The sequence below is a fragment of the Stegostoma tigrinum genome, chromosome 26 (assembly GCF_030684315.1).
Source record: "Stegostoma tigrinum isolate sSteTig4 chromosome 26, sSteTig4.hap1, whole genome shotgun sequence".
Classification (NCBI taxonomy): Eukaryota; Metazoa; Chordata; class Chondrichthyes; order Orectolobiformes; family Stegostomatidae; genus Stegostoma; species Stegostoma tigrinum.
The window spans coordinates 24,607,629-24,629,639 of NC_081379.1; the positions used below are offsets into that span (position 1 = coordinate 24,607,629).

Here is a 22,011-nt window from a genome sequence, read left to right on the forward strand (position 1 = left end):
AATCATGTCTCACTAACTTAATTGAGTTTTTTTTTTGAAGAAGTGACAAAGTAGATTGCTGAAGTCCAGGCAGTGACATGGTCTATATGGACTTCAGCAAAATGTTTGACAAGATTCTGCATGGCAGACTAGTTAGCAGGGTTAGATCACATGGAATCCAGGGACAGGTGGTCATTTGGATACAAAATTGGATTGAATGTTAGACAGAGAGGGTGGTGGTGGAGGGCTGTTTTTTAGACTGGAGGCACAAGACCAGCAGTGTGCTGGATGGATTGGTGCTGGGTCCACTGCTTTTCTGTCATTTACTTAAATGATTTAGATTTGAATATGAAGGGAATGGTTAATAAGTTTGCAAATGACCCCAAAATTGGTGGTGTAGCGGGCAGCGAAGAAAGTTATCTTAAATGTACAACGCATTTTGATCGGAGGGGCTGATGTGCTGAGCAGTGGCAGATGGATTTTAACTATTGGAGTTTAGATAAATATGAGGGGTTACCTTTTGATAAGACAAATCAGGACAGGGCTTGTGCACTTAATGGTAGGATCCTGGGGAGCGTTGCCGATCAAAAAGACCTTTGGGTGCAGGTTCATAGTTCCTTGAACGTGGAGTCACAGACAGGGTAGTGAAGAAGGCATTTCTACACGTGGTCAATGCATTGAGTATAGGAGTTGGAATGTCATGTTGTAGCTGTTGGTCATTGATCATTGGTCAGAACATTGGTCAGGCCACTTTTGAAATCTCTGCTGTAGGAAAGATGTCAGTAAATTTAAAGTGATTCAGAAAAGATTTACAAAGATGTCAGAGTCGGAGGGTTTGAGCTAGAGGGAGAGGCTGAATAAGCTGAGGTTCTCTTCCCTGGAGTTGGGGCTGAGGGGTGACTTTACACCAGTTTATTAAATCATGAGAGACTTGGATAAGATGAAAAGCCAGGTTTTTACCCAGGATAGGGGAAAGATATAAAAGGGACCCAAGGGGCAACCTTCTCATGTAAAGGGCTATGTGTGTATGGAATGAGCTGGCAGAGGAAGTGGTGGAGGGTGGTACATTTGCAACATTTAAAAGGCATCTGGATGGGTATATGAATAGGAAACGTTTAGAGGAATGGGAGCAAATGCTGGCAAATGGGACTAGATTAATTTAGGATTTCTAGCCAGCATGGATGAGTTGGACCAAAGGATCTGTTTCCTTACTGTACAACTAACTCTGTAATGAACTTTGAAAATGGCAGTAGCAGAGTTGTGCAGCAATAGTGTGTTAGATCCATAATTAAGAGGTCACTGGATCAAAACCATCCTCTACTATTTGCATGCCCTTGTTATTGCTGCAAGCATAGAGATTCTGCTCCCAGGAAATACTATTTAGAAAATATCTAGACTTTGAAAATGGAGTGCTGTCATGGTAATGTCTCCATGTCTGAATTAGTAAGGCTGGGTTCAAACTAACCTTCTCTAAAGGTGTGTCATAACATCTCTGACTGGTTTCATTGGAAATGATCTACACTCTAAAAGTGGGCTCTTCTAGCATCATGGTACTGTCCCTTCTTCTGAACCAAATGCCTGGGTCATGTTCAACTTGATCCAGAGGTGTTTAATAAAATCCCTGAAGAGGTTGATTAGAAAATAATAAGGGAGTGAAAGTTGCCACCCAGGTTGACAGGGCGGTTAAGAAGGCGTACAGTGTTTTAGCTTTTATTAATAGAGGGATCGAGTTCCGGAACCAAGAGGTTATGGTGAAGCTGTACAAAACTCTGGTATTGTGTACAGTTCTGGTCACCGCATTATAAGAAGGATGTGGAAGCTTTGGAAAGGGTGCAGAGGAGATTTACTAGGATGTTGCCTGGTATGGAGGGAAGGTCTTACGAGGAAAGGCTGAGGGACTTGAGGCTGTTTTCATTAGAGAGAAGAAGGTTGAGAGGTGACTTAATTGAAACATATAAAATAATCAGAGGGTTAGATAGGGTGGATAGGGAAAGCCTTTTTCCTAGAATGGTGACAGCGAGCACGAGGGGGCACAGCTTTAAATTGAGGGGGGAAAGATATAGGACAGATGTCAGAGGTAGTTTCTTTACCCAGAGAGTAGTAAGGGAATGGAACGCTTTTCCTGCAACGGTAGTAGATTCGCCAACTTTAGGTACGTTTAAGTTGTCATTGGACAAGCATATGGACGTACATGGAATAGTGTAGGTTAGATGGGCTTAAGATCGGTATGACAGGTCGGCACAACATCGAGGGCCGAAGGACCTGTACTGTGCTGTAATGTTCTATGTTCTATGATTGCAAGCCTATAGGTGGCCATCTAAGTGCCTGTAGGATTCTTGATTCCGTCAGGCCTTTTCAGCTGAAATAGTGGGAGTTTCCTGCTGGCTCTCCAACTGATGAGTGAAAGCTTGTCAACTGTAAAAGATTGCATCCCTCAATTCAGTCAATTGCTAGTTTTTAATTTTCAGGGATTATCCTGAACCTTGACACTAGCTTCCATATGAAGCAATGGATGCTTCACGTGGAAGCAATATGACATACTTCTAGTTAGTTAATTATAAATATTCAGAATTCCATCTTCATGGAATATGTTAAGCAGAACAGAAAGAAATCAAAGCATAAATAAAAGTATGGTGGTATTCATTCATATGTTTTTTTGTTCACAGTCCTGCAATTCTTGGAGCAGCTGAAAACTTCACAGTGTTAATAAAGAACAGCATTACCTTCCCTAAGTTCAGTTTCTCAAAGTAAGTATAGCAATGCTTTGAATTGCCTGCTTGTACATGTACACAATATAGTGATAAACTGACCGAATAATTTTGTGTTACTGTAGGAGAAATATTTTGACAAACGCAACTGCCAGCTACTTAAGATCTTGTAGATTCAATCGGAATTCTAACCCTTTCTGCCCAATATTTCGTCTTGGAGATATGGTTCAAGAAGCAGGAGAGGATTTTCAAAAATTAGCTGTTCAGGTCTGTTTTGCATTATTCAGATCAAACCTGTTTAAGACCTCCAGAATCTTCATCTAGTAAGCCTTAACATACCTGTATTGTTTACATAATACACTCCCTGAACTGAGTACTACATAAAACTAGGTGCTTCTCATGAAATTTGATTTATGATGGCTAAACAGATGAATAATTAACATCCTGTGCAGAAAAAATAAATATTTTATACTTTTAAGAAAAGAATTAAAATTTAAAAGCCGAGCTGGATTCAGACATGGTTACGATCTGTTAACGAAACAAATTTTAAAGGAATGACACAGAATAGGACAATTTTGTAACCTGTTGTTAGAATCAACATGTCACAAACTAATTTCAGTTCTTATTTGCCTATAACCTTCAATTTTCTCCTTTTCTTCCTGTATCTTTCCGTGATTCTAATTTTCTAATTTACAGATGTGTTGTGACACATTGCACATTTAGTCTCTCCTTTACTTTTTTTTGTCACCTGAAAGCCCTGAATTATTATGACCTTGGTTCTACGAGCATTTGTTGCCTTGCAGCATATTGCCAAATGGCTATCCTTCACCTACAGAAGTGACAATGATGACAAAATGAGAACTGACAAAATGATGATAGAATGCCGCACATTACACTGGCTTGTCTTTGCTGAAAATCCACTCAATGAAATTGTCCTTGTCATTTTTCTTTATTTCTCAATGTTTTCGTTTCATTCGGGTTTGGTTTCTAACTCCCTTTCATCAGATATTATTTTTTATCATGTTTCTGTCTGCTTCTGAATTTTTATCACTTTTCCCTCTTCAGCCACTTTAGTTTTCACTACAGTAGTTTTCACTACTCTGTACATCCTACAGAATGATGAGGATAGCAGAATTGATGAAAAACGGATCTTGATTAGCCGGGGAGTGAGAAACTCACTGGTTAAGTGGTCAGTGTTATCTTACTGTCCTGGGTGATGCTTGTATCACTGTCACATGATGACCAAATGATTATAGGCAGAGGAGTGTCCTGTGAGGTCCCATTACAGTAGATCCCAATTCGAGCATTTTATAATATGTAGAAATTTTGGCAGAAATTACTGGACTTAACATTTGAGCTAAAGAACAGTTTGATTTCTAAACACTGCGGCTTTCAAAATGGAGTTCTCATTCCACTGACATGATAGGAAGATAAAATTGTCTACATTTGGTAAAGATGGGGAATTGAATTAACTTTTATTTCACATACAATCTGTCCTTTTGATATGATCTGTTTTGCAGGGTGGAGTGATGGGAATTTTAATAGAGTGGAACTGTAATTTAGATCAATCATCATCTAAGTGCCTTCCAAAATATGTCTTTCGGCGCCTTGACAACAAAAACTTTGCCGCAACACTATCACCCGGGTACAATTTTAGGTATGAATTCACTTTAAAGTATTTATCAAATAGAAGCCAAACAACTGCAAAACATATTTTACTATTTAAAGCTTCTCGAAGGGTTCAATTCGTGAGTACCCTTCCCACTGTGGTGTTAAAGTCCGATGATCAGGACCACAATGTCTAGTCTTAATCCCTTGGACCTTGACGAGTGGAAGGAGAAGGAGAAAACAGCAAGATTTTTTTTCTCTTATTCTGATTAAAAGTAATTTCTCTGATAGGTTTCTCTGTCCACAGATGCTGCCTGATCTGCTGAGCATTCTTCAGCATCCTTTGCTCTTATTTCACACTCCTGTTTCATTGTTGTAGATGGAATGTACGTTTGTGAGTATTTGAAGAAATGAGGATTGATTTGATTTGTGATTGTTTTCTCCATTCCTTTGAAATGATAAAGACCAGACCTCTATTGGGATCAATTAACTCTGAAATGAACCAGTGACTTTGTCTTTAGAGACTGTCGGGCATCTTTTAGGGTGAGGATGCATCATCATCTCCAAGAGACGATATTTGATTTGATTTTTATAAGTTTCTGTTCTAGTTCTGTGAACTTCTATTGACTGAAAATTCTTGTTTTTTGTTACAGTTCCCCATTGGGGCTGTTTTTAACTTGATTGACATTCTTTTAAAAGAGTAAAACCTACAACATGTATGAAAGTTTTCCCTGTGGCTGAATATCACTTCCAGCAATGCATTTGGGGAAAAAAACAGTCCCAAAATTCTCACTTTCTGGACTGGTCAGAGCAATTTCTACCATTTAGTGTAGATAATCTCAAATGGGTTTAAGTATTTTTGGTTGGCAGAGTGCTCAATTCTTTGAAATTAGGGTCAAATGCAGAGATGTGCCCTGGCTACCCCATGATGGTGAGTATCCATACAACAAACATTAAGAATTAATAACAGAAGACTGACAAACTTGCCTCCAAAGAAGATGATCAAAGAAATGCATGGAAATATAGACTAGTTAGGTTAACATCAGTGTTAGGAAAGCTTCTGCAACATTTGTTAAAAGTTCGGATAACAAAATGTATAGAGAAGGGCAATATAATTGAAAATAATCAATCATGGCTTTTGAAAGCATGCCTAACTTTATTAAATTCTTTGTCCTTGTCAATTATTTGTCATCTTTTCAATGTAGTGAATGTAATGTACATGGAATTTCAGAACTGTAAAATATACTTGAGAAATTCATGGTAAAGATCCTAGAATGTGGATTCAGCATCAGTGCAGGAGAATGGATTGACGTATCTTACACTAAAGAAACCAAAGGGTAGAAGTTAAGCGAAGTTTTTTTTATGGCCTTGCAGAGAGTCGGAAGTGGTATATCATGTGGATGAATGCCGGCACCACGTTTTTATAATTTCATGAGCTATCTATTCAAACGTCGGAAGAACACTGGTAAATTTGCAGATGACGCCAAATCAGGGGCATTGAAAATAATGTGCAAGACTGAACCAAATACAGGAAACACATGAATAGGTTTATAGAGTAAATCTCATTCATTGGCAAAATGTGAGGTGATTCATTTTTGTGGGAATAAAATGAACATGCATTGATTAGAAGACCAGAAATAAAATGAGGCGGAGAAGTGAAGAGATTTGGGAACATAAAACGTGGCTGTTTGGCCCACAATGTTGTGCTGAACTAAAGTAATCTCTTTTGCCTGCCCTTCCGTTCCTTGCATAATCATGTGTTTATCTGAAAGTCCCTTTAAATGCCCTTATCGTTTCTGGCTCCACCCACCACACACCTACCACTCTGTGTAAAAGAAAAACTTGCTCCTCATGTCTCCTTTGAACTTTCTCCCTCTTGCCTTAAATGTATGCCCCTAATATTAGACATTTCAATGCTGGGGGGACAAAAATTCGGACCCCCCCCCCCCCCCCCCCAACCCCCAATCTATACATCTCATAATTTTATAGACTTCTCTCAAGTCTTCTGTCAGCTACTGCCATTCCAGAGAAAACAACAAGAGTTTTTCTTGCCCCCTTATGGGTCATGCCTTCTAATCCAGGCAGCATCTTGATAAACCTCTTCTGTACCCTCTCCAAAGCCTCCACATCCTTGTTGTCATGTGGTGACCAGAATCAAATACAATGCTCTTAATATGGTCTAACCAAAGTCTTATAAAGTTGCAACTTGACATCCTGACTCTTGTACTCCAATTCCCTGACCAATAAAGGCAAGCATATTATTTGCCTTCTTTACCATCCTATCTACTTGAGTGGCCATTTTTGTGGAACTTCAAGATCCCTCTGTACAACAATGCTGTTCAAAGCTGCATACTTTATCCGAACATTTGATCTCCCAAAGTGCAGAACCTCTCACTCGCCCAGATTAAACTCCATCTGCCATTTCTCTGCCCATATCTGCAGCTCATTTACATTGTACTCTATACTTTGACAACCTTCTACACTGTCGACAACTCTACCGATCTTTGTATTGTCTGGAACATTATAGATAAATCATGAAAAGTAATCACATTGTATGAATTCATAAAGGCTTTATTAAAGTGCTACGATTTGCTTTTAGAAAAGTAGGACACAAAGCATGGCTATAATTTCAGGTTAAAGTACAACATTGGCAAAGTGCTTCTGGCCTCCTACTGCAAAATGTTTACTGAAGAAATGTACATGATGAGGAATAGGTTTACGAAGTTATTATGAGAATTCAAGTGCAACAGTTGGGAAAGATGGAGAAGCCTGAAACACTTTTCTCTCTAAAAAGATTTGATAGAGACTTTTAAAATTATGATTTAATATTTAATGAGTAGAGTGGCACCATTCTATCTGCTGTAGAGCAACGGTGGATGAGTCTAAAACAGTGGCTATCTTTTATTTATGTAGGTCTAACAGATCAATTAAGGAATTAGGAATTCCTTTACATGCAGCCAGAAAGTTAAACTTGCTGGCACGTGGACCATTTGGAGCAGTTTGCATGTTAAGGGAAAGCTTGAAGGATATTGGGATTGAGTAAGAGGATGCCTTTTAAAGAGAAAGGAGGCTTGTAGAGTATAGGAACATAGAACAGTACAACGCAGTACAGGCCTTTTGGCCAATGATGTTGTGCTGACCTATTATCCTACTAAGATCAATCTACCCTGCAAACCTTACGTTTTACTATCCTCCATGTGCTTATCCAAGAGTTGCTTAAAAGTCTCTAAAGTATCTGACTCTACGACCGCTGCTGGCAGGACATTCCCCACCCCATCACTCTGTGTGAAGAACTGACATCTGACATCTGTCATCTGTCCTATACCTTCCTCCAATCCCCTTAAAATTATGCCTCCTCATAATCTCCTCTGCACCCTCTCTAAAGCTTCCACATCTTTCCCGTCATGAGGTGACCAGAACTGAACACAATATTCCAAGTGTGGTGTAACCACAGTTTAAGAGAGCTGTAGCATAACCTCACGGCTCTTAAACTCAATTCCGCCACCAATGAAAGCCAACACAGCATATGCCTTCTTTACAAGCCAATCAACTTGGGTCGCAACTTTGAGGGATCAATGGACGTAGACCCCAAGATCCCTCCATTGCTCCACACTACCGAGAATCCTGCTATTAACCCTATATTCTGCATCCAAATTCGACGTTCCAAAATGAATCACTTCACACTTTTCTGGCTTGAATTCCATCTGCCACTTCTTTGCTCAGCTCTGAATCTTATCAATGTCTCATTCTAACCTACAGCAGCCCTCCACACTGTCCACAACTCCTCCAACCTTTGTCATTGGCAAACCTACTAACCCACCCACCCATCCACTTCCTTCTCCAAGTCATTTATAAAGAACACAAAGAGCAGGGGTCCCAGAACAGATCCGTGTGACACACCACTGAATACGTTCCATGTACTACCACCCTCTGTCTTCTATTGGACAGCCAGTTTTGTATCCAGACAGCCAAATTTCCCTGAATTGAATCCCTCCTCACTTTCTGAATGAGCCATCCATGTGGAACCTTATCGAACGCCTTGCTAAAATCCCTATATACCATATCCATTGCTCTGTCTTCGTCGACGTGTTTTGTCACATCCTCAAAGAATTTAATAAGGCTTATGAGGCATGATGTGCCCCTCATAAAGCCACGGTGACTATTGCTAATCAAACTGTGCTTTTCTAATTTATCGTAAATACTATTTGTCAGAATCCTGCCCAATAATTTACCCACCATTGAATTAAGATTGGCTGGTCTTTAATCTCTAAGATTATCCCTGTTCCTTTTCCTGAACAAAGGAATGACATTTGCCACCCTCCAATATTCAGGCACTACTCCAGTGGACAGTGAGGACACACAGATCATTGCTAAAGGGGCATCAATCTCTTCCCTTGTTTTCCATAGTAATCTTGAGTATATCCCATCTGGCTCAGGGGACTTATCTATCCTGATATTTTTTCAACATTTCCAGCTCATCCTCCTTCCAAACAGCAACCTGTTCAAGCATGTCTGCCTGTTTCATGCTGTCCTCACAAACGTCAAGGTCCCTGTCACTGGTAAACACTGAAGCAATTAAGGACCTCCCCTACCTCCTCTGAATCCACACACAAATTCCCTCACTCTGGCCATCCTCTTGTTCCTCACATAAGTTTAGAAAGCCTTGGAGTTTTCCTTGATCCTACCCACCAAGGTTTTCTCATATCCCCTTCTAGCTCTCCTAAGTCCATTCTTCAGTTCCTTCCTGGCTACCTTGTAGACCTCAAGAACCCTATCCAATCCTTGCTTCTTCAACCTTAAGTAAGCTTCCTTTTTCCACTTGACTAGGTATTCCACATGTCTTGTCATCCAAGGTTCCTTCACCTTACCGTCCTTTCCTTGCCTCAAGTGGGACAAACCTGTCCAGTACCTGTAGTAACTGCTCCCTGAACAACCTCCACATTTCTATCGTGCATTTACCTGAGAACATCTGATCCCAATTGGTGCTCCGTATTTCTTGCCTAATAGAATTGTAATTCCCCCCTCCCCCAGTTAATTACTTTCTCATACCGTCTGCTCCTATCCCTCACCATGACAATTATAAAGAATGCTCTCCCACCAAGAGATCTGACACCTGGTTTATTGCCAAGCACCAAATCCAATAAGGCCTCCCCTCTAGTTGGCCTATCTACATATTGAATCAGAAATCTTTCCTGGACACACCTGACAAAATATGCTCCATCTAAACTATTTGCAGTTAGGCTCCAGTCTATATTAGGGAAGTTGAAGTTGCCCATGACAAAACCCTATTACTTGTACAACTTTCCAAAATCTGTCTCCCAGTCTGTTCCTTGGTGTCTCTCTTGCTATTGGGGTGTCTGTAGAAAACTCCCAATAAAGTGACTGCTCCTTCCCTGTTTCTGACTTCCTCCCATACTGACTCCTTATGGAGAAACCCTCCTCCATGACTTCCCTTTCTGCAGTTGTGATACCATTCCTGATCAGCAATGCCACTCCCCCACCTCTTTTACCTCCCTCCCTATTTCTTTTGAAACATCTATACACCAGAACATCGAACAACCATTCCTGCCCCTGTGTTATTCAAGTCTCCATAATATCCACAACATTGTAGTTCCAAGTACTGATCCATGCTCTCTGAGATCATCACCCATATTCCTGACACTTCTTGCCTTGAAGTAGACAAACCTCAGTTTGTCGCACTGACTGCCACTTTGCCCTATTAACTGCTTATCCTTCCTCATAGACTCTCTGTTTGCTCTATCTGTCTGGACACTGGCTACCCCATCCTCTGATCTGTAGCTCCAGTTCCCATCCCTCTCACTTAAATTCGCAGTTTGTTCCTTTGGACAGATGCATGTTTTTCTGTGGTAGATTTTTGGAATGAAATTTATCCTTGGGCTGTAGTCTGAAACTTACACTCAAAATCATGCACGTTTTACTGATGTTTATCTACATCCAACCTTCCTGCAGTCTTATTAACATATGATGGATTGGAAACAGGTGTAAAGAAACCAAATCAACATAAACAGTTGAGGGCGAAGGAAAGCACCAAACTCCCATTGTAATACTACTTTTTTTTTAGAATTGAGATTTCAAATAATCATAATACCGTTCTTTTCTTTGTTAATGGTATGTGGACATTTCTGAATTCAACATTTGTTACACTTGAAAGTGGTGGTGAGTTGCCTTCTTGAACAACTGTAGTTCATGTGGTAAAGGTTGTTAGGGAGATCTAAGATTTTGATCCAGTGATAGGTGAAGTCAGAACGATGTGCAACTTGTATGCATTGTCTGTTGCCCTTGATCTCCAAGCTGGTGGAGGTCCCCAGTTTGGAAGGTGCTATCAAAGGAACATTGGTGTGCTGCTGCATTACATGTTATGGTATATGTGCTACTAACATCGGAAGGGAGTGAATATTTAAGGTGAATGTGTTGCCAATACTGCTGCTCCTGAATGTGTTCTATGGTCCTCAGTGAAATGAAATTGGACTCATCCGGCCTCACGGGTATATTTCTTCATCTTCTTGACTTGTGCCTTGTAGGTGATAGAAAGATATTGACTCTCTAAAACCTAAGTTGGTTCCTGTAGAATTCCCAGTCTCTGACCTGTTCTTGTAGCCTCAGTAGTTAAGCAGATGTGGGCATTGTTGCTGGTGGATCACACTCTAATAATTCATTGTTGACAATCCAATTTAAGTGGGGAATGCTAATAGTCATATGGGTTGACTATAAACAGTCCTTATGTAGATTGTTTTTCTAGTAAAGTTGAGAAGTATGCTAGAACTGATCCACTGTATCCAAAGCAATGGACATGGCACTTTGTGACGGATCACAGGAACAACACCAGAACTGAAGCCACATGTCACTTCGAAGCTGGAACTATCTGTACAACCAGGATGTCTCCTATAGCAAATGATGGTCATTTTTCTATTGCAGCTAAGGAAATGTGTGTCAAATGAACTATACAAAGGTCACTGTGGCATTGTCAAAATGAAAGAGATAGCCATCAAAAAGAAACATTGGCTAAGGCTCAACTCCACAATTGAGATGGCGAGAATACGTACAGCTTGCACGAGGGTTTGTAACCTTTCTCTATCCATGCCATTACGCTCATAAGAATGGCCAGGAAGGCCATAACAAAGAATCCTTATTGACCATGCCAGACATTTTAAAGGACGAATGTTTTCCATAGGGGTTTACATACATACAAAATGACCTGAACATGACCTCATGAAGATGATCTCTTCAGAGAAAAAACATTTGAAAGATGAGGGGAGATTTTTGCAAGATTTGGTTATCTGAAATAACTTGTTATTGATAATGGTCCACAGTTTGTATCACAATAGTTTATGGATTGTCTAAGGCCACAAGTTCTTTGGTAGAAAGAATTTGTTCAGAGAATGAAGCCCTTTTAAAGGTAACTCAAGAACAAAGATCACTATCAAAAAGATTTCAGCCAATTTTTGTTAGCATTCGGGAAGACATCCCTCTGAAGTTGAACCAGCATTGTTCATGCTAAATTCAGATGCACACATCACTGGATTTGCTGAAATCATCCACGTCAAAGGACACTGTTAACTGGAAAACCTGATTCTGTAGTTTCCAATGGGAGAACAAAGCTAAAAGCTGCATTTTCCAAACAGGTCCAGAAGTGTTGGCGAGGAATTACACCACTAGTGAGAAATGGATACTAGCCATTATTGTAGCACAGACTGGACTAGTATCCTACACCATAAAGATCACAGTGTAGAATGGAGATGACATAAAGAAACTCTTGGTAACAACAGTTAATGTTGTCTCTGACGCCCTTACCACTCTGAGTAAAGAACCTGCCTCTGATATCTGTCTTAAATCTATCACCCCTCAATTTGCAGCTATGCCCCCTCATCCAAGGAAAAAGACTCTCACTGTCCACCCTATCTAATCCTCTGATCATCTTGTATGTCTCTATTAAATCCCCTCTTAGCGCCTTCTCTCCAATGAGAACAGACCCAAGTCCCTCAGCCTTTCCTCATAAGACCTTCGCTCCAGACCAGGCAACATCCTAGTAAATTTCCTCTGGACCTTTTCCAATGCTTCCACATCCTTCCTGTGATGGGGCGACCAGAACTGTACACAATAATCCAAGTGAGGTTGCACTAGCGTTTTGTACAGTTGCAGCATGGCATCACGGCTCCAGAACTCAATCCCTCTACCAATAAAACCTTACACACCGTATGCCTTCTTAACAGCACTATCAGCCTGGGTGGCAACTTTCAGGGATCTGTGTACACGGACCAAGATCCCTCTGCACATCCACACTACCCAGAATCTTTCCATTGACCCAGTATTCTGCCTTTCTATTATTCTTCCCAAAGTGAATCATCGCACGTTTAACTGCATTGAGCTCCATTTGCCACCTTTCAGCCCAATTCTGCAGTTTATCCTAGTCTCCCTGCAGCCTGCAACATTCTTCCACACTGTCAACCACTCCACCGATTTTAGTGTCATCTGCAAACTTACTAACCCATCCACCTATGCCTGTGTCCAAGTCATTTATAAAAATTACAAACAGCAGTGGTCCCAAAACAGATCCTTGAGGCACACCACTAGTAACCAGACTCCTGGCTGAATATTTTCCATTAACCACCACTCATTGCCTTCTTACAGAAAGCCAGTTTCTAATCCAAACTGCTGAATCTCCCTCAATCCCATGCCCTGGCATTTTCTCCAATAGCCTACCATGTGGAACCTTATCAGAGGCTTTACTGAAGTCCATGTACACCAGGTCGTCTGCCCTACCCGTATCCACATGCTTGGTCACCTCAAAAAACTCAATGAAGTTTGTGAAACATGACCTGCCCTTGACGAGTCTATGTTGACTATCTCCAAGCAAATTGTTGCTTGCTAGATGATTATAAATCCTATCTCTTTTATAATCATTTCCGAAACGTTTCCTACAACAGATGTAAGCAAGATGATGTGAGAGCTTTTCACAAACTTGAATGCAATCTGATCCAAACTGGACAATATTCCAAATTAACTTGAGAAACAGACAATCATGCAATTTATTGCACTTCTTTCAATTTGCAGCTCTCTGTTATCACAGTTAGGATTGCAGACGTTTCTTTACTGCTCTGCATTCAATGCATTTCTCCAGCACAGGGTTACTTTTGTGCTGCAATTATAGTGAGGAGTAAAGGTTTATGTTTGGTTAAAGTATCATAAGACTAACTGAAGAAAAGCTATTATTTATAATTTGTGAACTAACTATTATTTTGTTTAAAAAACCAGATTTGCTAGATACTTTGTGAATTCAAATGGAACAGAAGTAAGAATGTTGTTCAAGGCATATGGGATACGGTTTGAAGTTGAAGTTTTTGGACAGGTGAGTATAAGTTTACTATTTTCCTTTAGTTGCTTTGTATAACAGTTTTAGAATAAAAATATCCAGTGAGCAAATTGGAATACTTGATCTTGAAATATAGAGCAATCCATTTTTGTCACAAGATTTTCAAATCTACTGCTAGCCCAAAGGAAAGTGGCCTGAAACAAAAATCCAACTAATATATTTCTAAAACCCAGAGGAAGAGTCTGGCTTCCTTACTCCTATTTTATGTGGAACATCTGATAATGCGAATCATGACAACACTTCACAATAATCTAACAGATGTACATTTGAATGCTACAGAGCAGTTGACTAGTCTTCCAAAATCGTAAATGCTCATTATCTGTATTTTCAATGCTATTAATTTGTAACTTCTTAAGAACCTTTCTCAAACGTCACATTACAATGCTGCACCAGACAATCATAGTATCTAATGCCTGGATTAACAGCTGTGTTGTTAGCAAAATTTATAATGCAGAAGCAATGAATGAACTCTATTTTAACTGGTACCTTATGAACTGGCACTTGATAAACCGACAAAGATAATGTACCCCACATACTGGAAATTTACTGTATTGCCGCAATCTCAATGTCCAAGTAGTCACTTGAGGGTGTGAGAAAGTTCTCTGCCAATAAGCTTTATTTAAGGTGAAGTTGGCATTATCATTTGTGATTTATTCTATAAATCAGGTATAACAGTGCATACACTCCCTGCGTTACATTTCTATTACTTAGTGTGTTTATATTGATTATGTGGATCTTTTGATCAATCAGCACACTCGCTCCTAGTTGCGTATGCGCTGGTTAACAAAAGGTTTATGGTACCACTCATATAATATATTTCTAAGCTTTGTGGTTTTCTGTGATTTCTACACAGAACCTAAAGCGCTGCAGAGAACTGTTGCTTTGGTTTTTACTTGTCCTTGTCGCAAAATAATGGTCGTTCTGACTTTAAAAGTGCTAGTCTTTTATTTTCTCTCACCAGCATAATAACAAAAGGAGAATGCTAAACTTCATTTTTCTGTGATCTTGAGCATTTGGGTGCACATGTAAAACTACTTCATCACCATCCCAAGTCACCCAAAAAAAAGGCTGAGAGAGCATTCAGTATAAATTTAACACTCCCCACATCCATTGTTACTTGTATTAGTTGTCATCCTGGTCCAGTTGTATAACAAAGATTTGCAGGTAAAAGTGTAGCCAACTATTTGCAAATGGCATGGATATTGTACTGTGATGGTTTTTTAGCCCTTATAGGGGCTAAGCTCATAATGAAGTCAGGACTGATGAGTCCAAGATTGTACTTTCGTCCTAGTAATGTTAGTTCCTACCTAGCCTTCCAATAAGCTATCAGAAAAGGACTGTTTGGGTAGCTTAACTAATAAATGTTCCCCTCTCTCTCATAGAATCATCATCGTCATAGAATTCCTACAGTGTGGAAACAGGCCGTTTGGCCCAACAAGTCCACACTGACCCTTGAAGCATCCCACCCTGACCTATCCCCCTATAACCTGCCTAACTTACACACACTCGGACACTATGGGCAATTCAGCATGGCTAATCCACTTAGCCTGTACATCTTTGGACTGTAGTAGGAAACTGGAGTACCTGGAGGAAACCCATGCAGACATGGGGAGAATGTGCAGGCTCCACACAGACAGTCACCTGAGGGTGGAGTCAAATCTAGGTCCTTGATGCTAACCAGTGAGCCAGCGTGCCACCTCCAAGTGAGGGAGCCCATCATCTCTGGGTGGTTTTGAACCACAAATCTTCCGGTTAACTGCCAAATATGCTAACCGATTGCACCACAGAGATTACTTGGGGATTCATCTGTGCAACTATGATTGAAAATTCCTGACACCGAAAACCAATAGCAAATCAAGAATATGCACTTAAAACATGCAACAGAGTTAGATTTTTGAGCAAAGGGCAATGGCTAAAATAATTAAGGAGTTTCATTTTGAGTGATGAATGCTATTGATGTGGGGGTGTGTGGACAATAATGCTTCCATGAACTTGGGGGGAACAATGATCTGAAGTGGAAGGTTAAGAAGTGAGACTGAACAGCTAGCAGCAATAAGGTGTGAAAAGTCCATTATTTTCATTGTACGGTGCTTTTTTTAGCAGGATATATAAATCAGCGGTTATTACTGGAGAGAAAAATCTTGGTATTAAGAAATCATTGGGAAGCTAATGGTAATTCAAAACTTGCTTAAATTCCATTTGTTTGCAGAAAACTTGTCCCTGTAATGAACATACTCTCTTCTAACAAGCGTAAAGTGAATTGTATTGAAAGTTTGACTGACCATCTTAAATTGGTTGGTTTGTGTAGCTGTTAACACACAAGATCATTCTCAAATGCTGTCAAATTGTGGAATCATATCTAACAGCATGGCAATGCTGTAGCTAGAGTTGGTTTGCAAACCCATTAGCACCTGCTTCTATGTGACTGTTTGTTTGAAATTTGGCATTGTTGCATTTGTCCTGATGTATGCAACATGAAAACATCAACATTTTATTGATATTTAAATATTATGTTTCCAACCTAGGAAATAACAAAAGCACAATTATTGTATTTGTTTAAATCCAGAGTTACGTTTTTCTCAAATTGTGCTATGATTATTATCCTATAATAATTTGCATTTTTGACAATCTTAATATAGAAAAGATCCAAAGTGCTTCATTAGTATAAATAGACACACATGAATGGTAGGAGATAGTAGGATTACAAACAGGAACTTGATGTAAGAGGATATATTGGAGAGATGAACATGTCTAAGAAATCCACAGAATGGGATTGAGATTTCTGATACCACAGCTAGTAATGATGGAGGGGCTGTGCGTATGTTTGTACAGAGGATGGAAAATACAGGATTAGCGGGGAAGGGAATAATTCTAAGGCTGGGCCAGTTAGAAAAATAAACAGGGTCAAGAACATGAGAGCATGTAAACCCAATATTGGAGGCATTGGGGCAGCTAGAAGTCAGTGTAATGAAACAAAGACGGATGTGTGGGACCTACTGTGAAAGAGGTTTGGTAGATGATTGGATGCTGGTCAGGAGAGCTTTGGAAGATACAATGCTGGATTTAGTAGATATGGATGTAGATGAAGGCAGGCAGTATAACGTGAAATTAGCTGTCCAGTACAGTTCATTTTGAAACTGATACCTTAGCCTGTGCCTTCAAACTGAGGGCAGAAGACAGGAAGCACACGGTTTCATGTTTAATAACATGAATTTAGAGAATAGTAGATGCTGTTTTATTTTTTAAAAAGACATTTCCTAATTAGTCACATCTCATGATAACTGTTTGAGTAATGGAGATTATGTGGAATTATAATTGCCAGGTTCCAGTTTCTGCTTTTGGTATTGTCTGGAGTAGATGAGAAGCACACTAGCTCAGTTTTCTGGTTTCTGGAAAAGAAACCCTGATTGGTTCAGGGAGGTACCTGGAGTCCTGCTGCCACATGCAAAGCCTCTAAGTTTGTCAGTATTTACTGGAATAAGTCTGCAAAAGTTTCTGGTGACAACTGCACATGTGCAGCAGTATCTATCTTTGTGCAAAATATGGTTTTTTTGAATCTACAATGACAAATCTGAATATGTGTCGCAGACATGTTTTGGGCTAATTTTTTTTTAAAAACAGGGTTTAACACGTAATGAGCAGTGAGTTAACCAATTTTTATTTGTTTTTTTAAATGCAAAAAATTGAGTAAAAATAAAAATTGCTATGATGATATGGCTGAAGTCCGAGGAAGCAAAACCAGAGAGAAAGACTGGACTCTAGGGACCATGGTGAGGAAAGATCAAAGACGGAGTGGGAAGCTGCTTAAATACATACAAACCATCCCAAGATTTGATGAAAGTGATATTAAAACATTCATTTGTTTATTTTGAAAAGCTAGCCAAACAGCTGATGAGGTCACAAGATTTATGCTTTTCTTTCTGAGGAAGCATTAGACTCAGTGGTTAGCACTACTGCCTCAGCTCCAGGAGAGAGAGAGCGAGCGAGCGAGAGAGCACGTGTGTGTGTGTTGCACATGCTCCGTGTCTACATGCGTTTCCTCCCACAGTCCAAAGATGTAGGGATGGCAGTTTCCTTCCCTGAAGGCCATTCATGAAATGGGATCTTCTGACAATTAACAATAGAGTCATGGTCATTAGACTCTTAATTCCAAATAGTTATCAGATTCAAATTCCACCATCTGCTGTGGCACAGGATTTGAACCCAGGTCACCAGAACGGTATTCTGGATCTCTAGATTAACAGGCCATCACCTCCCCTTGCTTTATTAAGGCTGAAACAAATAATTAGAATTGAAGCCCCAAGATCCACCAATTACTTACTGGATGGTAAAACAGGCTCAGAGGGCTGTTAGAGTACATAGGATAAGTTGTACTTCTGTCTGCAGCTGAGGCTATATACAGACACTGGTATGAATGCAGGGCAAGTAAATAAGATTCTTGAGGGCTAGAGAATTCTTGTCGGAGGGTAAAGTAACTCAAATGAAGCAGGTAAACCTACAGTTATAAGTAGTTCGAGTGGCTCCTAAATTCCTTAAAGGTCTTGCATCTCCACTAAAATGTGCAAACAAATAGACTCAACAGTTAGACACATTACTACTAATACCATATGGGGTAACTTGTACTTCAGGTTACCAGTGTTACTTCTGAAATTTCCATTAAACTTCATTGTCCAAGAAAAACTAATATCAACACTGCAAAAAAAAACTGAGCAGGGTATTTTGAATCCATACATAACTTGGATTACTAAGAATAGAATGTGGCAAAAAAAAAAATAGGGGTGGATATCAAAAAAAGCAAAGCCTCATGGTCAGTTGCCAAACGGTGAATTTAGGAGTTTCTTCTACTTTTACAAATTTCTTGCACGTTACAAATAGAGGACAAAGTTTACATTATAAACATCAGTTTTTTAAAGCAGTGTACATCCATGTTTTAACAACAATATGTTTTACGCAGGCTGGAAAATTTGACATTATCCCTACAATGGTAAATATTGGATCTGGGTTAGCGTTATTAGGAATGGTAAGTTCATTTATGTAACAAAAAAATGATGGCTATGCAATAAATATTTTGAATGATACAACATGTGGTTTATATTTCCTTTTCAAAGCAAGGAGGTTAAAGGATTTTTACTTTCCACATAGCAAGGACTGGACCTGTGGCTTTCTAAGAAGTTGACAGTAGATATGCATCAAATTAACAGCACTACTTTGATTGATTCTGCTTCCAAGATCACAGTTTTGAAACAGAGAAATTCAGATAATGAGGGAAGCAAACTCTGTCTGTTGAATTAAAGAAATATCTCTGATCCATCTCACTAGGATCTAAAACTCTGAATATAGCAATCATGTTTTGAAAATAACCAAGTATTTCAGCCTTTACTAATGCCTATGGTCAACTATTAAATGAAACTGAGTGAGTGTCGGATCTATATTCTCAAAATGCTAGCTGATACTATTTGAGTAGAGACAAATGGAAAGTCCTTAGTACTTGAGACTATTCTCCAGCACTGAGGAAATGGTACCCAAGCACAAATTACACTTGCATTGAATTTTCTCCATATAATTGCAAATAGCCACCAAAGAGGAGAAACAGAAGATCACAAGAGTTGTAATTGGAGTAAACCATGTAGCCCTTTGAGCATGATTTACCAACCAGTACGATGGTGAATCTTGAGCTTCAATTCTAATCATTCAATAATGGAGCATCCAGAATCCTTGGACATGGAGAATCCAAAATCATTCACAGCCCTTTTGAAGGGGCATGATGGCTCAGTGGTTAGCATTGCTGCCTCACAGCGCCAGGGACCCAGGTTCGATTCCAGCCTCGGGTGACTGTCAGTGTGGAGATCACACATTCTCCCCGTGTCTGCGTGGGTTTCCTCTGGGTGCTCTGGTTTCTGCCCACAGTCCAAAGATGTGCAGTTTAGGTGGATTGACCATGCTAAATAGTCCATGGTGTTCAGGGAGATGTAGATTAGGTAGGTTAGAGGAGGATGGGCCTGGGCAGGATGCTCCAAAGTTTGGTGTGAACTTGTTGGGCCAGAGGGCCTGTTTCCACACTGTAGGGATTCTATGATTTCAGTCCTAAACAATTACCCTCATCCTGAGACAGTGTCCTCAGCCAGCTAGTGGAAATAACCCCCTTAATGTCTACCCATTTAAGTCCTCTCAGATTTATGTACATTTGAATGAACTGTAGAGAAAATAGGCCTCGAATTTACAGATTCATCAGCTGACAACTCTTTTATTCCGGGGACAAATCTTGTGAATCTTTTCTATATTGCTTCCAATGCAAGTATATCTTTTCTTTAAAAATGAAGACTACACACTGTTTCAAGTATGGTCTCACCAAAACTCTGATTTTAGCAAAATGTCTTAATCTGAAATGCCAATTTCCTTTCAATAAAGGGGAGCACCTGAATGCTAATTTGTATTTAACAAATACACACAAAAAGCCCCTTTGAACATCAACGTTTGCATGTTTAATATCTTTAAAAATTCTCTTTATGACTGAACTGCATCCTTTCATAGGACGTGGACATGGACTTCACCAGCATTTGATGTCCATTCTTAATTGCCTTTTTAAATTGAGGGGATTACTAGGCCATCTGAGAGCAGTGAAGAGAAACCATTCGTAATCGATCTATAGTCACACGTAGACTATTATTGGGCAAGGATGGCCGATTTCCTTCCCTAAATAAGTTTTTACAACAATTGATGATAGAAACGCTGGAACATGAGAGAGACAGGCGTTCACAGCTATTCTTTGAACTTAAAATTATAGCAACTGCCATCAATATCCCCAAAGCATTAACCTGGGACTCTTGACTATTAGTGAATTGACTTAACTGACTGATTTAAATCATATGTAGTAGTAATTACATTTATTTAGCAAGTCATCCGAAGTCTCCGATCTTGGAGACCAACAAATAAAAGTTACTAGAAGTTGAAAAGAGCATCCCTCTACCTGGACCCCTCTGGGCTTTCACCTGCACTCAACTTGTTCATTGACCAATGTCACGTCAACGTTCTCAGAAGTGTGGCCATGGACCCCAGTTATGCCTATCTTTGTGGGAATAGGTAGATGGTCATGACCCACAATTGTTTCTCCAATACATCGAAGACATCAATGCTGCTTCCCTCTCTCATCCAGAATTGGAGAAGTTAATCAATTTTGCTTCTGATTTCCATCCATCCAACTCTCACCTTCACCTGGTTTACCTGACTCCTCCCTTCCCTTCCTCAACAAGTGTTTCCATCTCTGGGCAGAGACTGGCCACTAGCATCCATTACAAACCCAGACTCCCAGAGTTACCTTGAGTAGACACCGTCACACCCTGCTTCCTGTAAAGACTCTCTTCCATTCTCCCAGTTTTTGTTTCTGACACATCTGTTCCAGTGACGTCTCCGAAATGTCCATCTTCTTCCTCAACCAAGGATTTCCCCCACCAAAGGCAAACTTATAATAAACCTGGCACAGAACAGCTGTTGGCAGGGCTGTCAATCATGTCTGATCCATCTCCCACACTTTGGCCCTTACCCCTTCACTTCCCTATCACAACAGTGAGATGGTCCCCCAGTCCTCTCATCATCCCACCAACATCCATATCCGAAGGATCATTAGCCACCATCGGACACATTCCCCTCCCGTGTCAGCCTTCCACAAGGGCCATTCGTTTGGACACCTTGGTCCACTCCTCCACTCACAATCGCCTCACACCCCCACAAAACCATCCCATGCAATTGCAGGTGGTGTAACACCTGCCTGTTTACTTCCTCTCTTCTCACTATCCAAAGCCTCAGACACTTTCCAAGTGAAGCAGCAATTTACCTACAGTTCACTCAAATACTGCATTCACTGCTCGTAACGTGATCTCAATGTTGGGGGAAAACAAAATTCAGACTGGGTGATTGCTTTGCAGAACACGTACATTCTGTCTGCAAAAACAACCCAGAGCTTCCTGCTGCCTTCTGCTTTAACACACCATTACACTCCCTTGTGAACATTTGTCTCAGGCTTGATGCAATGCTCCTGCAAAAAACAGCATCTTGTGTTGTTTACCCCATTTGGGACCCTGCAACCTTCAGTAGTCAGCATGGAGTTCAATAATTGAAGGGCCTGAACACCTTCAGCTATGTCCTTGCTCCATTGCCACACAACAGGTCTAGTCATCACATTGGCGATCACTGATCATCCCCATCCCAGGCCCCAAGACGACATTCCACATTAAGCAGAGGTTCACCTGCACATCTGCCAATGTGGTATACTGCATCCATTGTACCCGGTGTGGCTTCCTCTACATTGGGGAAACCAAGCGGAGGCTT

At 40.2% G+C, this 22,011-nt stretch overlaps 1 protein-coding gene across 2 annotated transcripts in view; it reads left to right on the forward strand.

The window, feature by feature from the left end:
* Positions 1-22,011, forward strand: part of p2rx4a (purinergic receptor P2X, ligand-gated ion channel, 4a) — a 55,122-nt gene that overhangs the window by 31,192 nt on the left and 1,919 nt on the right. For both annotated transcript variants that reach the window (XM_048555817.2, XM_048555819.2), the window contains exons 6-10: positions 2,646-2,726; positions 2,813-2,954; positions 4,208-4,344; positions 13,569-13,662; positions 18,641-18,706. In XM_048555817.2, the coding sequence (XP_048411774.1) occupies positions 2,646-2,726; positions 2,813-2,954; positions 4,208-4,344; positions 13,569-13,662; positions 18,641-18,706 (520 nt within the window). The remainder of the gene's footprint in view (positions 1-2,645; positions 2,727-2,812; positions 2,955-4,207; positions 4,345-13,568; positions 13,663-18,640; positions 18,707-22,011) is intronic.